General features: G+C 42.5%; 1 protein-coding gene across 1 annotated transcript; it reads left to right on the top strand.

Moving 5' to 3' along the window:
- The first annotated feature begins 13,648 nt into the window (after window positions 1-13,648).
- Window positions 13,649-16,069, top strand: MRPL17 (mitochondrial ribosomal protein L17). Its single transcript, XM_072424024.1, has 3 exons — window positions 13,649-13,877; window positions 15,013-15,081; window positions 15,693-16,069. Exons 1-3 carry the CDS (start codon window positions 13,704-13,706, stop codon window positions 15,948-15,950), a joined length of 501 nt encoding a protein of 166 aa, XP_072280125.1. The 5' UTR covers window positions 13,649-13,703; the 3' UTR covers window positions 15,951-16,069.
- Window positions 16,070-17,444: the final 1,375 nt, after the last annotated feature.

Here is a 17,444-nt window from a genome sequence, read left to right as displayed (position 1 = left end):
CCCCCCTATTATTTCATTAGCATGGCATTATTAGAACAGAAAAAACCTCTGCCCATCAAACCGCCCTGCCATGTTGCACATAACTGTCCTCTTCCCTACCTTGATCCCTAATTTCTCTAGAACAGAGAGGTGCAGGTAAACAAAAATATAGGTGCAAAGGGGGATACTTGTGGCTAACACCCCCCAAAGTTTGATCACCATGGCTTCATTACAACATAAACTCTACCCATCAAAACACGCTGCCCTGTCACACATGACTGTACCCTTCCAGGACCTGAACCCCAATTTTGATTTGATAGGAAGAGTTTTTTTTATGTAATTCAAGTGTTAGAAGTGGGCAGTAATGTGTAACAGGGCAGACCGTTTTAATGGTGGAGTAGCCAAGGCGTCCCCCCACTGTACCTACATTTTCAGCTTGTATACCCCACCACTCTTCAAAAGAGAGAATCGGGCAGGGTAACATAGTATGACAGTTGTAGATTTCTGACAGGTAGGTATCAATTTAGGGACTCCATCCCAATGGTCCTTGCTATGTCCCCCGGGGGTCTCCAATTTGCATTTTCAATTCTAGGCGGACTTGCTTTTGAAATAGCATTTCCAATTGTATTTTTACAAGTTTTTAAAATTGTGATCCCCATATCTTTAAATTCTTAAAAGCTGGGGTGCTGAAATTGTAGTTTCTATAAGCTAGGAGGGTCCTCTGTGCACCCTAAAAGTCATTACGACTTACAGTTTAGGAGATAGGAAAGATTTGTACTCAGAGAGCTGAAGGGCTGCAGAATGTGAAATTCAGACTTCACACACAGCTATTACACCGTGTTGATGACATCATTACACTTGCCCACTGGGCAGAGGAAGTAAACCCAAAAAACGGGCTCCTCCTGCATGTGCCCGAGATGCTCCGCTATGTACAGAAGGAGCACCAAGAGCTTCCTGGGATGCGGGACGTAGATATGTCGTAGGTAATGGAGAACAAACAGAATTTATACCTTACATAAAAGGATTGTCTAACCTTTTATGTTAGGTGAAAATTCTGAGTTTAGGTACGGCTTAACTTTATTTTTCTTTTTTAATTAATCTACACTCCATAATGACAAGTGAAAACAAACTTTTAGACAATTACAAAGTAAAATGTATTAGAAAGAAAAAAAATAAATCAATTTTCCGTATTCAGACCTTTTGCAATAAAACTTGAAATTTAGCTTAGGTGCCTCCCATTTGTCTTTCCCGCTGCTGAGATGTTTCTGAACCTTGATTGGAGTCCACCTGTGGTAAATAAGGTAACTGGATAACACTTGGAAAGTCCCACACCTCTCCATAGAAGACCACATAGCTGACAATGTATGGTAAAAACCCAGCCATGAGGTCAACAAAAATGCTTGCAAAGCTCAAAGGATCATTGCAAAACACAAATCTTGGGGAAGAATGCAGAAAGAAATTCTTCTCCACTGAAAGTTTCCAAGAGTATAATGATCTCCATAATTCTCAAATGGAAGAAGTTTAGCACAACCAGGAGGGTTGAAGGGCCTTAGTGAGAGAGATGACCTCTTCATAGTCATTGTGACTGAGCTCCAGAGATCCTACGTGGAGATGGGAATAAGTTCCAGAAGGACAACCAGAACAGCAGCAGATGGCAGAGTGGCTGGACGGAAACCACTGCTCTAAATGTTTATTCAAGAGGCAACCAGGCACTGCTCATCACCTGCCTGATACCATCCCAAAAGTGAAGCATGGTGGTGGCACCATCATGCCATAGGGGTGTTTTTCAGCAGAAGGGACTGGAATACTGATCAGGGACAGCTGAATAGAGCAAAGTACACAGATATCCTAGGTCAGGGGCCTGCAACCTTTAAGACATAAAGAGCCACTTGGACCCGTTTTCGAAAAGAAAAAAAAACTTGGAGCCGCAAAACCATTATAAAACAAATCTAACACTGCATATATTGTTTCTTACCTTAATGCTATATACAGGATCATGCAGTTAGCTGTCAATCAGGAGCGCGCCGCAGCCAGCCAGTGAAAGACTCCAGCCCGCGTGACACATTTCCGGAGCCGCAGCGGAGCCGCGGCAAAGGTGAAAAAGAGCCGCGGGTTGCCGACCCCCGCACTAGACCAATGAATCAGTTACTGCTTTTGCCCCGGTGCTGCTGCAGCAGAATCTTGCTCTATTAGAGAACCAAATGATGCACTGCAATTGTGGCGTAGAAAATTATGTAGCAAGCAGCAAGCATAGACAACCTTGTCAATTTTGTCCATGCGGAGATTGACAGCAGTATGGAATATTCAGAAGTGATTTGCTAGAATACCGAATGTATTCTCAACCACCCTCCTAGCACATGATAACCAGTAATTAAAAAATGTTTTCTGTTTTTCCAAATTTTTTTGAGGAATTATTATTATTATTATTAATAAACAGGATTTATATAGCGCCAACATATTACGCAGCGCTCTACATTAAATAGAGTTTGCAAATGACAGACAGATACAGACAGTGATACAGGAGGAGAGGACCCTGCCCCGAAGAGCTTACAATCTAGTAGGTGGGGGAATTTCACACACAGTGAAAATGAGAGAGGGTGGGGTAGGAAGGACTCTGTATGTACAGTTAGGTGAGAGAATAAGACCCACACCACCCCCTACCTTGTTGCCAGGTCTAGGGGTATGTGTGACGTGCAGGCCTCCATAGGAGAGAGCAGCAGTAGAGGCTGAGTAAGAGGAGGAAAGCCACGTTTCAGTAAGAGCCAGTTCAGAGATTTAGAAAGGAGGAGGTTGTGTATGAAGGATAATTTGTTGCCAACAGATTGGGCATTCCATAGACTGCCAGTGAGAGGGGGTAAGGACTTATGTGTAGGGTGAATGGGGAAGAGGTTAGGAGAAGCGAGTATCTTACTGAGAGTGTATGAAAGGGGGAGACTGCGTGGGGGACCAGGGTTGGGTGAGATGTCACCAGAAAGTATCAGTAGAGAAAAAAAGGTGCCGGAGCACAGACAGAGAAATAAGGAGAGTGAAGGAGCAGAGAGACAATGGGCCTGATTCATCAATTAATTGCGCGTATGCTCGACGCGCGTACGTATGCATCGGTCAGCAACCTCTATTAGCGCGAGTCGGGCTTGAGTTCTAGTGAACTGACCTGCTGGTTTCCTGCAAAGATCGCGAATATGCCAATTAAGGCGATTAATTTTCAGCTTAGCAATTCAGGAGATGTTAACCTCAATGGTGAGGTTATAGCAATTGATTAGCGCACACCTGCGCCCTGTTCTGTGTTCTCCAGTCCAGTCATTTTACAGGTCAGTTTGAATCTTTAATGCTTGATGTTTTTTTTTTTTTGTTAAAAGTGTTACTTTTTATGTTACATTCTACTCACAAACTTGCTTCATTTATAGTTACATTTGTTGCTCTTCTTGTTACTTTTTCTTTTGGTTGCAACACTGCAAACTAATTTCTATAAAGCTGGATATATACTTAGTGGCACTTTCAAATATGTCATAACACAATAGTATTAGTGTTCGTTTCATCTGTTGCCGCAATGTTTTTTTTGGTTTGTAATGCCAGTTTCGGTAGTTTAGCAATTCTTCAGCAATGTGTTGTCATTTTTTTCTGCAAGTATTGAGTACAAATGTCTGCATGGTTTCCACTCCAAACTCCTACTTAACCCCCTCGTTGCCTTTGTCACATATTGGGATTTGAATGTATTATGTACATATTCCTTTTCTGAATAAATTGTCATGATTTTATTTCTTTTTTTGTTTGTTTTTTTTGTAGCCTGACATTTGCACTTATGTTGATTTGTTCCCACACAACTCATCTGTTGTGTGTAGTTTCATTTGTAGTTGTGTTATAGGTTTGTTGTGCTGTGCTGCCTGATCTTAGCCCTATTGTATACAAACACACTTCCACTTCAATAAAATATAAAAAAACACATTAAAAAAACACACATCGCTAAAATTTACACTAAAAGACAAAAAATAAAAAAAGAACAAACAAAACACATGTAAACCCACACGTCCATGTAAAGCCAAAATAGTTCAAAAATGGCCCAACAAATATTGCATTAAAAAAATACTTACCAAAACCAATATGCACTTTTGCCCTATCAAGGGTGGAAAACTGGCATAGAAAATATTTATGCAGGACAAACATTGAAAAGAGGTAATAAAGGCAGAATTTTGCAATCAAACAATATGACGACAAACACAATAACATAGCATTAACATTGACTTCAAAATTGCAAAATAGACATTAAAACATTCAAAGTAATTAAAAAAAAAAGAAGCTATAGTGCTAAATGGTAAGCAAAGTATCAAATGCAGCAACATAGATTAATTAGGAAAACACCAGCCCCCCAAGAAAAAGACAAAAACAAGTTAAACCACACCCTTATATATGCTCAAATTTAAGCGCACAGGTGATAGAAATTCACTTGCAATTAGCACTTGCGCTAATTGGCTGTTTTTTTTTTTTTTGCAATTGGACATTTCATTATCATAGATTGATATGATCCTTTAGATTTGTACACCAGTAAACAGATATTCTATTAATTAAAAAAATAAAATAAAGTTGGAGAGGATTTAATGTTAAAAGTATTTTCTATTTGCATACGTATTATATATATATATATATAATTTTTTAAATATTATTATAATAACTATAGTAATTACAATTGTGTATATATATATATATATATATATATACACACACACACATATATATCTATAAGAAGGAAACAAGAACATATGTGTGCTTGTGACTTTTGTGGGAAAATCTAGGCCGATGGCAAAGCCGAGGCTTCGCCTGCAGAAAGTCGCAATATTCACCCCCAGGCGGCTCCTCCGATCAGGCATCGTAAACGTTTAGATAGGCGCCTATGTAGAGGAGCTGAGCTCAGTTAACTCTTGCCCAACAGGAAAGAAATAAGTCATTTTAAAATATGCTTTTTTCTTAGCACATATAGATATTTTAAACATTTGAACAGCACAAATATTTTTTTTTAGGGCTAAGGGTAGTATGTGTGCTTTTTTATGCAAGCTCGCCAGAGTAAAACTGCTAGGGATGCGCGGCTCTAGCAGCGAGCTCATTTCTGTTACTAACTCCCGCGGGAATACGCCAGCGCCTGAAATTTAGTTGGTGAATTGCGCAATGGCTTCCGATTTTGGATCGAGAATACGAATGCGCGAGCGAGCTTCCCATTTTGCTTGATGAATCAGCCTCAATGAGTTATCAGACTGGGAAGGACAGGGAGTAGCGCCAACAAGGAGAGAGCAGGGTGAATACTACATACTACAAGAGAAGCAGTCCAGTAATATGGATTCAAGTGAGGCTTGTAAACTTGTTGCGTTGAAGGAGTGGGGGATGATGATTCAGTCAAAGAGATGGTGTGATGCTCCAATTATAGACCAATATCGTTGCTTAATTGTGATTTGAAACTTTTTTACCAGCATATTAGCGCATAGGCTGACTCCAATACTGAATGATATTGTCCATCCTGACCAAAGCAGTTTTCTCCCGATGAGGGAAGCCAGGGACAACACCATCCGTACCCAACACCCCTCTAATGCTCCTCTCCACTGATGGTGAGAAGGCATTTGATCGGGTGGACTGGACGTTTCTGCTCTCCACATTGACACATTTGGGTGTTCCTCCTGGTATTCTGCGCTGCATAGAAACGTTGTATTCCTCCCCCAGCGCCAGAGTACGGGTTAATGGTGAACTCTCCCACTCCTTTTGTATTACCAATGGGACGAGACAGGGATGCCCATTATCTCCCTTGCTGTTTGTGTTGACCCTGGAGCCCCTCCTACGAATAAAATAGGATAGGGTTTTAACAGATTTTCAAGCACACAAAGTTCATTCCTGTACAGTTTGGCTGTTTCTAGGAAGGTGCAGTTGCTTGTTCATCAGCTTCCTGTGAAATGGCGTACCATCCAGAACCCCTACATCGGACATGCACCCGTTTCCTCCTATGTCCACTAAAAAAAATTCATAACGGGCATTAACTATTGCCACGAGCAGGATGCTGAAAAACCCCTTTATAGTTATTAAAATACGATCCACTGTCAGCCGGTGGGGTGGTTCTTACATGTTTCCCATCAATTGCTCCTCCCCAATTTGGGAAGTTCCATAAATCTTGAAATTCTGAAGCGATGGCCAGCCATTCCTCTGGTGTATCAGGAAACTGTAAGGAGAACATAGGAAGTTTAATATGCATAATAATATGTTCTGTTTACATGTTCTATTTATTTTTCTTGCAGACTTCCTCCTGCAGTGAACCTGCAGAGAGCTCACCTACCGCCACAACATCCACTCCGAAGAGTTCCAACCAAAAAAGAGGTCAGAAGAGAAAACATCAGGAGCTGGAAAAGAAGTAAGCTTTACAGAAAGCCATGCCCATATTAAATGAAAAAGAAGATCACTTGGATGGCTTTGGCTTCTACATTGTGTCAAAACTGCGGCAGATGAGACCAGAACAAGCAGGTGCTGTGGAAATTATTATGACCAATTTGGTGAAGAAAGGGATGCTGAACCAACTAAACCCACAATACCCTACTTATTCCTACCCCTATCCATACGCGCAGCCTCACCCTTCACCTGTACACACTCCACACCACCAATATGAGCCTCATCACTACCCTTCCTGCAGTACACCAAATCAGTATAGTTTTGGCAATGAAAGCCTCCATTCCACTGATTTATAGTGGGAGTGTGTCACAACTGGTCATTGTTTTATTGTTGTTAATATTGTTAAAATAGTTATGTATTTTTTTATGGATATTTATTGTTATTTATACTTTATTATTGGCACCTTGTTACATGCACTTAGTTAAATAAAAGTTATCTTTAGGTTCTATAGCAAATGTGTAATTTTGTTTTAATGATTGTATGGGGTCTCTACCTTCATGTATCCATGTTTCAAGCAGTGGATAATTGCTGCACATGTTTCGGGGATAATATGACCCATTGCTTGCGGTGAGATCCCAGTGGAGAACTTCATGTCCTGCAGAGATCTTCCAGTGGCAGGGTATCTCAGCGTGGTGATCAACCTCTGCTCAGGTGTAATGGACTTCCTCATGAAGGTATCTTGTTTCTGCAGAAAAGGTCCAACTGCAGAAAGGAAACAGACATCCGACGTACGAAGATAATTCTTGCAGTCATCTGGGAATGAGTGGCGGAGTTCCCGTAGCAGATTCTCATGTGAAATGTTGTCTCGGTCCAACAACCAATCCTTACACCACATACGTCGCTTCTTCTCAACAACCTCCTCTTCAGCACCAAGCAGACACATCAAAGCAAGAGCTGCTTTCTTCTTCCTTGAGAAAACTTTGAAGGGCATATTGCACAGAGGGACAAAGGAGCAGTGTGGTAAATATCGTTTGTTTGATCTGATCGTTCGTACACACTATTCACTTCCTCTGGTGCACGTTGTTAGCCCTGCAGGCTGTGCCGGTGCCGCTGCTCCTAATTGCAGGCATGGGCGCCGGGTCCTATCTTTCAGGTAAAGTAACCCCAGTACATGTGTTCCATGCCAGAGTTTCCTTCCTGCTGGAGACTTGAACTGGTGTTTGAGCTGGCGTGGGTGTTTCTCTCTTCATTCATCCGAGTATATCAAAGAGAACCTTGACAGAGGATTTATCCGCAAATCTTCCTCTCTGGCTGGTACAGGTTTCTTCTTTGTAAAAAAGAAAGATGGCTCCCTACGTCCTTGTATCAACTACAGGGGTCTTAACAAGATAACAGTAAAGAACAAGTACCTGCTTCCCCTAATCCCTGAGTTGTTTGATCGCCTTAGGGGAGCTAAAGTTTTTTCCAAATTAGACCTATGTGGGGCCTACAATCTGATTGGGATTCGCCAAGGGGATGATAAGGGTAATGCCCTTTGGACTAAGCAACGCCCCTGCAGTATTCGGGGAGTTTGGTAACGACATCTTCAGAGACTTGCTATATTCCTGCGTTGTAGTGTATCTTGATGATATTTTTGTTTTTTCTCCAGAGCTGGCTACTCACCGGAAGCAGGTTCGTTTGGGCCTTCAAAGATTAAGGCAAAATCGTCTGTACGCCAAGTTTGAGAAATGTTCCTTTAAGAAATCCTCTATTCCATTCCTAGGATATATAATATCCAACATTGGTCTGCAGACGGATCCTGAGAAGCTGTCAGCAATTTTAAAGTGGCCTCGTCCTTCAGGTTTAAAAGCAATCCAGCGATTCCTGGGATTCGCCAACTACTATCGCCAGTTCATACCGCACTTCTCGTCCTTGACTGCTCCCATCTCCGCTTTGACCCGTAAGGGAGCAAACCCTAAGAATTGGAAAGCAGAGGCTGAATCAGCCTTCCAAACTTTGAATCAGGCCTTCTCTGCAGCTCCGGTTCTCCATCGCCCTGATGCTAACAAGCAATTCTTCTTGGAGGTGGATGCATCGTCTCTTGGAGCGGGGGCGGTGCTTTCACAAAAATCTTCCTCCGGTAAGATGGTGCCCTGTGGCTTCTTCTCCAGGGCCTTCTCAGCTCCCGAGCGTAACTACTCAATTGGAGACAGGGAGGTATTGGCCAAAAAAATGGCACTAGAGGAATGACGTTACCTTCTCGAGGGGGCATCTTATTCGGTGTTGATCTACACTGACCACAAAAATTTGACTTATTTGCAGTCTGCACAAATCGAGAGGAGAAACCTCAACATATCATTGATCCTGCAAAAATTGCTGTATGCCCTGTCAAGTTTTCTGGGATTCCACCCGGAAAGACTTTTGTTGCACGGAACCTCAGGAAGCGAATTCTAGTCTGGGGTCATTCCTCAAAAATTGCAGGTCATGCCAGACAATGAAAGACTTTCAAACTTATTTCTCAACGTTACTGGTGGCCAACCATGCGGCAAGACATTCAAGAGTTTGTCACTGCCTGTCCGTCATGCGCACAGTATAAAACCTCCAAGCAACGTCCTGCAGGCCTTTTTCTTCCCCTGCCCGTTCCTGAGGCTCCTTGGCAACAGATAGCCATGGATTTTATTACTGATCTACCCTTGTCCTCTGGGTGTTCTGTGATCTGGGTAGCGGTGGATCGCTTATCCAAAATGGCGCACTTTGTTCCTCTACCTGGTCTTCGTTCCTGCTGGAGACTTGCACTGGTGTTTGAGCTGGCGTGAGTGTGTCTCTCTTCATCCATGAGGCAACACATACACGCCCTCTGTTTCTACAGCCTATGGCTGGAGCTCTGCTGGTATTTAAAGGCACTTACCACTACAGGAAGTTCCCTGAGCAATCTCATGGTCTTAGCTTGTCTAACATCAAGTGCAAAGGTGCTTCTTCTGTCTGCCTTTCTGTGTACTGGACCTTGCTTATCAAACCCTTGGACTTTGCCTGTTTACCGCCTGACCCTGACCTTGGATTTTGTTCACAGACTTTGTTTAATCACTACCTCTCCTATACCTTCTTGGCCACGCAAGCCCCTCAGTGCTTGCACCGAGTACCCTGACTCCTGTGGTCAGCTGCCACTGACTCGGGGATTACTTTGGAGTGGCACCTGGCAGCTACCCTGCGGCCCAAGCCTATCCTCACCATCAGAGGCTCTAGTGAAGACCTGGTAGCGGCTTAGTTACGCCCCTCTGGAGCATACCTAGTCAGTGGCACAGTGGGTCCACACCCGCTTGCATTACACACGCCACTTCCTGTATGCTTCAAACGATTGCATCTATCATGTGTACAATATTGTTGAACAATCGTGTCTTTATCTGCATGTACAGGATCAGTACTATACGATCGTTCAAAGAAATCATTCAGGATAGTTGGTCGTTAATTTACAAATGTTAATTATTGGAAGTGTGTGAAAGGGCCTGAGACATTCCATTTTTTTTTTTCTAGTTTTTGATTTTAATAGATAGTGTGGACTTATACAATTAGTCCTATAACAATACCTATCTTCCCTGAAGATAGTCCCTATCTTCCCTGAAGATAGGTATTGTTATAGGACTAATTGTATAAGTGCATACAGGTCTACAGTGTATACATAGCTTTATTTGGAAACTGAAGGAGGTTGTCTGTTGCCCAAAAGGCAGATATTTGTTTAGATCTGGAGGGGACTTGTTGGAAGTGACCAAAATTGATATAAATAGGACTTAATAGGATGATTCTGCCTCCTTGAAAACAAGCTTTAAACCTCATTATCTGTGGAGACACAGTCCCTAAAACCACAATCAAAGGATTGCTTAACAGAGACAATGATTGATGTTCCATGAGTGGATGCCTGAGGATCAGTAACACCTTGGCCAGTTTGACCACCTGGGGTATGTGGGGGCAGGGGTATGTGACAACAATCCCAAGCCTGGGAAAAGGACAATCAGTGTGATCTCTTGATCAAGGTTGGTCAAGGTATCATCATAGGGTTGTGTGAGAGAGAATCCCCATGTGCTAGAGATAGAGCTAGACCCCTTTCTGCCCCCCATACTATAAACCCTTTACCTTCTTCCCTTCCTCTTGTAACCGATATGTATATAATATCCAAAGCTGTAAATAAACCTTAACTTTTCAAAGAGGGCCTTCTAGTGTTGGGGGAAGACTTTAATTTCACTCCTGAGCCAGAACTAGACTCATCGCACTGCTCTGGCAAACTCACACTACGTACTTGCAAACAAGCTTACAGATCCCTAGCCCAACTCCAGTTAAAGGATGTTTAAAGACATTTTAATCCCGCTGGATGGGATTATACGTTTTACTCCACACCCCACCGCTCAAAAATACATAATTTCTGGCTGCCTCACTCTAAATTACACAGGGTACATCGATGTTCGATTGAACCAACCTCCTTTTCCAATCAACTCACGAATGCCAGCCATTCATACGGACACTACGGAGACACTAGAAGCCCCAATTACTGCGGAAGAATGCCACAATGCTAATAAAAACAACCCCACGGGTAAAACACCTGGCCCCGACAGACTTACCCTATCCTACTACAAAATGTTCCAGGATTCCTTGATCTCACATTTCATTACAGCATACAAATCCATAACAGAAGGCTCGGGTTTCTCCCTGGACTCCCTGCAGGCTACCATTACGGTCATCCCCAAAGAGGGTAAAGACCCCTCTTCTTGCGCCAGTTACCACCCTATTTCCCTGTTGAATCAAGATTTGAAGCTGTTCACAAAGAACCTGGCATCCAGATCTAGAGTAGTACATGGGTTGGTCCACTTTGACCAAACTGGTTTTATGCCCGGCAGAGGGAGCAGGGACAACACTACGAGAGTGCTTAATTGGATCCACCACGCTCAGACACGTAGGAGGCCTTTGACTGCGTCGGGTGGCAGTTTATGGACCAAACACATTTGAATATCGGTTTGGGACCCAACATGATTTCATAGATTCAAACCATTAACTCGCACCCTACTGCCACTGTAAGGATAAATGGAGTACACTCTACCCCTTTTCAGATCTCAAATGGCATGCGTCAGGGCTGCCCACTGTCGCCACTGATTTTCATTCTAACTCTTGAACCCCTACGCCGTACAATACGGGCCTCACAGAATATTTAGGTACTGGTGGTCGGTTCTAATCATTAAAAAATTGCGGCAAATGCTGACGATCTTGTCACAAATCCCCGCAAGGCTAGGGCATCTGTGCCTCCTTCTGGCTCACCCACCTTGCACTCCCCTGCAGCCAGTACCAACTCTTCTTCTGGATCTAGCTCTCTGCACACTTTCCAGTCCAGGTCATGTGGTTCTCGATCAGCTGCTCCCTTGCCTCAGAGGACTAGCGTGTTTGCAGACACACTCCTGCTGGCAGGCATGTGAACAATATCTAAGTCTCATCACCCAGCATTTCCTCTGCTGGTGGGTTTGGTGTCTGCAGCTCACATGACCCACACAGAACTGCGGAGTCTAGACAGTAACCAAGTTTTCTGCAGAGCCTCTGATGGTGAGGATGTTGACCTGCTGTTTACTGCCAGGTTGCGGTCCTTGGGCACACCAAGGTGGGCAAAGCACGGGGTCGAGACAGGCAGCAAGCAAGAGAAGTCAGGTCACACGCCAGGGGTCAATAGCAAGGGATCCAGGAGACAGACAGCAATGACACAGAGGCCACTGCGGGCACAGGGAACACAGGAGACACTGGAAACAGCAGGAGGTACAGGTTATGCAGGGATATCCACGCCAGGGGTCAATAGCAAGGAATTCAGGAGACAGTAAGCAATGACACAGAGGCCACTGCAGGCACAGGGAACACAGGAGACACAGGAAACGGCAGGAGGTACAGGTCAAGGCCCCTGGAATTAGTAAATCGCAACTGGTGAGGCTGAAGCTGGCAGGCAGATTGGGAGTACCCAATTTCTTTCACTACTATATAGCAGCTCATTTAGCCAGGGTTGTGGATTGATGTCACAATGGTAGATCCAACAAAGCTCTTCCCTCCCCTTGTGTTTTTTACCATGGCTCCAGGTGTCCGCTGGTCCCAACCTTAGAACACACCACACCCTGGGATACACTTGGGAACTATGCTCCCGATACCTCCACAAACTAGGCCTTTCCCTTCTCCATCCCCTCTATTTCCCATCCTTGGAAACCCAGCCTTTCCACCGAGATTCGAGCACCACACTTTTGTTAACCTGCATACACAGGGGATTTCTAGAGCCTCTCATTTCCTTACCTCCCGGAGGTGGGTTGGGAGAGAAGAGCTGACCTCGTCTCTGGATTTTTGTAGAGCAGCGCAGCTGTCCCACTATCTCTGCCCCCTCCCTCCCCCTCCCTTTTCTTTATCGTAATTTCTCTCTCAGGAAACTTTTCTGGCCTCTTGGTATCACCACATGAAAGGGACCATGTTTTTATGGTTTAAATTGACACTTAACTATGGTCTTCAGGTTCTCAAATGTTGTATCTTTACAGATAGGGGGTATATTCCCCCAAACAGGTGTATATGTTGATCAATCACTCCCCCTATTTATTCTCTAGAATCGTTGCAATATTTTGTTCTATTTTTGTATTTTGCATTTTGTATTGATACACTCAGAAGTTCAAAGTTTTTGCTGTAATGTAATGTAATATAATGTAAAACTTCTCTTGCAACCTTTCCAGGACAATGAGCTGCACATTTGGAAGTCCTTTCTCTTTGGATGCAGGAAATCTGCTGACACTTCTGTAGCATTCTCCATTTGTGGTGAGCATGTTTTGTGTCCTCACTGCACACAAAGTTCCTTCTCTTGTGTTTGGGCCTTTGTACAAGTTTCTTAGAGTTTTGCTGAATACATTAGAAACATGGATATGATTTAATGTTTTCCAACATTCCAGGATCACTATATTACTCAACTTAGTAAAGTCGGCTTAGTAAAAGGTTAACGTTAACGTGCTTATCACCTAATTTGTTTCCAAATATAACTAGATATAAAAACTTTGTAACTTTATATATTTAGCTTAGAAACAATTGTCATAACATCCCCTGCACCCCAATATTAACGTGAAATAATAGCACCCCATCACGTGATCCCTCCCATATACCCCCATGACCTGTATGCCCCCTTCACGTACAAACATATCACCCTGTAAAGAAACCAGTGCGCCTCACCAATCCCAAAACAATGAAATAATCACTGCACTGCATGCAGACCGTAAACTAGAGGGAACCGGAGATTAATCCCAGAGCCCCGCCCACTTCCGGTTTTTTTTTTACTAACGTCACTTCCAGGACCATCTACTGGACAGGAAGCAATCAGCGACTGCTTTGGGAAGGTTGTCATGAGGTTGTTCCCGGTACTCCTAGTAGCTCATGGCCGGGTGGCTCGGCGGATGGGGTTGGGGCCCCGCTCCCGCCTTGATATGCTGCGAAATCTCCTCACAGCTCTAGTCAGACATGAGAGAATCGAGACCACGTGGGCCCGGGCAGATGAACTGAGATTTTATGCTGAGAAGGTGAAAATCCCAGGCCGCCCTCTGCTGGTGACAACACAGGGATCACCGATTATATAGATAGAGAACGTGTCAGAAGTTTAAATACCGCACAGACTTCTATATAGCCTAATACCGGGGATGTCTGTGCTCTATAATGCTGGGAGGTCATGTATAGGAGGTGACAGTAATGTATAATGATGGGAGGTCATGTATAGGAGGTGACAGTAATGTATAATGATGGGAGGTCATGTATAGGAGGTAACATTAATGTATAATGATGGGAGGACATGTATAGGAGGTGACAGTAATGTATAATGGGTGGTGCTGTTAACTACTATGCACTCCATGAGGTGGCTGGCTTTGCATGCACATGCATTACTGCTACAGAATCAGTTCCTGAAATGTTTCCTTTTTTCAGAGTGAAGGACATCCTGTCCAAGGGTTTTACTCATTGCCATATTGTAGAATTTTAGAACTGTGCATGCTCTCTGGCAACATTTTGTAAAGGATAAAGTTACTGTGATTACCTATAACCCTTTTATCCTCCCCACCCCCCTTCAGTGATTGAGTAACCCTGTACTTCCTTTCATTGCTACAAAGATTGTGGTGCAGTCTTGGGGTGGGTTCACACTTGCCGCTTTACTACCTGTGGCTGGCACCTTGCTGCTTGAGGACTTGCAGGGCAGCGCTTATTTAGGAAGAACCAGCATCTGCACATTTGACAGCTGGCAGTGTAGTTCTGATCACTGCAGCCCATATTCATTCCCTATAGGGCTGCAGCATGGGGCATCTCCCCATGTGTCAGTGTTTCTTGGAATAAGGAACAGTAAATGCACCACAGCCTCACTGGCAGTGTGAATAAGTTGCTTTTGTTACCTACAGACTTACAGCTCAAGCAATACTTGTAAAGATTTTCTTATTGGTTTTATTGCCATCTAGAAGTGAATAAGGGGGGAGTGTGCCTACATAAATGGAACTCTTCTCCTTTTTAATAGGTTAAGGATGTATATCCAACACATGCAATTTAAAGGGAGAAGTGCATTTTTAAATTTGCATAAACAGAAACCCTCTATAATTTGAATGTACAGTGCTGATGATTTGTAAATGTTCTTTTGCAAAAACAACTTTATCCTTAAAAAATTGTTTTGTCTTTCAGATTATTGAATATGGAAAACGTGGAGACACTAATGAGAAAGCAATGAAGATAGCAGACTTCTGGTTGACAGTAAATCATCTCCTTACTTTTGTAGTAGTAGTACTTTTGTTTGTATTTAAATAAAGTGCCACTCTGCTCAGAACAAATATTTTGGTTGGATGCTGTAAGTTAATTATCTTGTTTTTTGTCTATTGACTCAATCAGGAAGACATGGTTTTCCATCTATGCTTTCACATTAAGGGTTCAGAATACTTACCCTAACCCTACATTATAGAGACTTCAGCAGTAGATAATATGTAAAACAAATCATCACCAATCTTTCACCTGTCATATGTCTGTGTTCCCTTGTTTAAAGTGGACCTAAACTCAAAATGTTTAGGTACACAACCCTTTTATTTAAAGTAAAAATTTTATTTATTTTTTTGAAGTGCAACACCCTTTTTTTTTTTGTTAAAAAATAAATAAAAAAAAAAGGGTGCAGTACCTCCCTGCAAAGCCTCCCGTTTAACCTACGTCATGCATCCCGGTAGGCTCTTGGCTGCTTCTGCGCATGCCTTGATCTCGGCCATTGCCGATTTCGCACATGCGTAGTAAGTTCGGCAAACTTTTTCCCATCTATGTTTTGAAGACAGACCAGACTAAGCCTGTTTGCATGTGTTTAATTTTTTTTTCTTCTTCAGGAAAAAGATCTCATTCATAAACTCTTCAAGGTTTTGGTTCCTCGCTTCAGCCTGAACAGTGGCAGTTACACTAATATGTACCACATCCCAAACCGAGAAAACCTGGACCGTGCAAAAATGGCTGTAATAGAATACAAGGGAAATCCATTTCCACCTTTACCTGTTCAAAAGAAGGACAATGACAAAACTCTAATTAACCAGCTTTTGTTGGGATACCGCCTAGAGAATGGCCTACAGAGGTCACCAACGTCAGCCTGAAGGTGTAACCCTACCTATTTTCATGGATTTCTCCTACACAGATTGTATGATTGAGCCTTTACTGAAAAGTCTTGTGCTAAACCTAAAAAATAAATCTAGGATTGAATGACTGATCAACATTCTGTGACTACAACTCCTATGTAGTGTATGGTAACTGGTAGCAGTAATTTGTATGGTCATGAAAAGTAAAATCTGGTTGTTATGGGTAACAGCTCTGTTTGCACTGCCCTACCATTCCTAAACACTTACATTATGTTATTTGCCTGGATGTACATCTGATCTTTTAGTTTTAGTAGTTTGTCACACACTTGAAACAAGCATGAATCTGAGTGGCAGTTAGCTAAATGGTAATTCACTCTGGATCATAATTAGGAAAACATTAAAGGCAGGGTATCAAAACAAATGTTTTTATAGCTTGGTCAGAAATGGCAGTTTATGTAATAGTGCAGTTAAAGGTCCACTTTAACCAGGTAACTAATTAAAATCTATGTTACTTTTTGTAATAAATGAGGTAAAAATATCACTTTAGTGGTGGTCAGAGAGTAAGAATTTTAATATATTAATCCATAAACCTTAGTAAAGTATTGTAAAGGTACAATATGGCTGGTTGCCAGATATATAGATATATATATAGATATAGATATACATAAGGATTTGAGACTTTAGTCTCTTGTCTTTTTGTGCTGTGCTCTTTGTACATTTTTTAAAGCTTCTTCAAATGTGTTTGCCAATAAAAGTCTCTGTAATCACCTTTTTCTTTAATTGAGACATTGAGTCAGTCAGTATACGTACGTCTCAGCCAACTTTGATAATGTATAGAATGCAATAGTTGCCTATACAAAAGTGTTCAAGGTCAGATTGATTGGTGGAAGTGCAATCTGTCATATGATTACGACAGAGTATTTTTAGTATCCATCTATTTTTCCTTTTATCCTGTCCAGTGCTCCAGTTCCTGCTGTAGAGAAACACCCCCACAATGGGATGCTACCACCTAAATACTGTACTGTAGCTATGGTGTCCTTTAGATGGTGAGACATATTTGCTTTTTGACAGATGCACTGTTGGACAAATATGTCAATTTTAGTCCTGTCCCACCATATCGCCTTTTTAGTCCTATCCCACCATAACGCCTTCCATTTGGTCTCTTCATGATGCGTTTTGGCAAACCTCTAGAGCTAATGTAGACTTTGTCACATGCACACAATGACCACTCTTTGGAATAAATTAACGTAATCCTATAGGCCTCTTGGTTGTTCATGAGTTTCCTCCTCACTCTTCCATGCCTTTTGGAGAACCAGCTGATCTGGGGAGGGTTCTAGAAGTATCTAACACTTTCCACTTAGTTATAGACTTTACAGTGCTTCATGGAAGCTGAATTGATGTTTGTTGGTATCCATTTCCTTACTTATGCTTTTTCACAATTTTATCCTTATTTGAGGGGTGTCATGTCATCCATAGTTGATTGTTTGCTATCATTTTTTCTTCCAGGCACTG

The sequence above is a fragment of the Pyxicephalus adspersus genome, chromosome 10 (genome assembly GCF_032062135.1).
Source record: "Pyxicephalus adspersus chromosome 10, UCB_Pads_2.0, whole genome shotgun sequence".
Classification (NCBI taxonomy): domain Eukaryota; kingdom Metazoa; phylum Chordata; class Amphibia; order Anura; family Pyxicephalidae; genus Pyxicephalus; species Pyxicephalus adspersus.
Note: the sequence above shows the minus strand (reverse complement) of the source record. Positions and strands in the feature narration are given on the sequence as shown.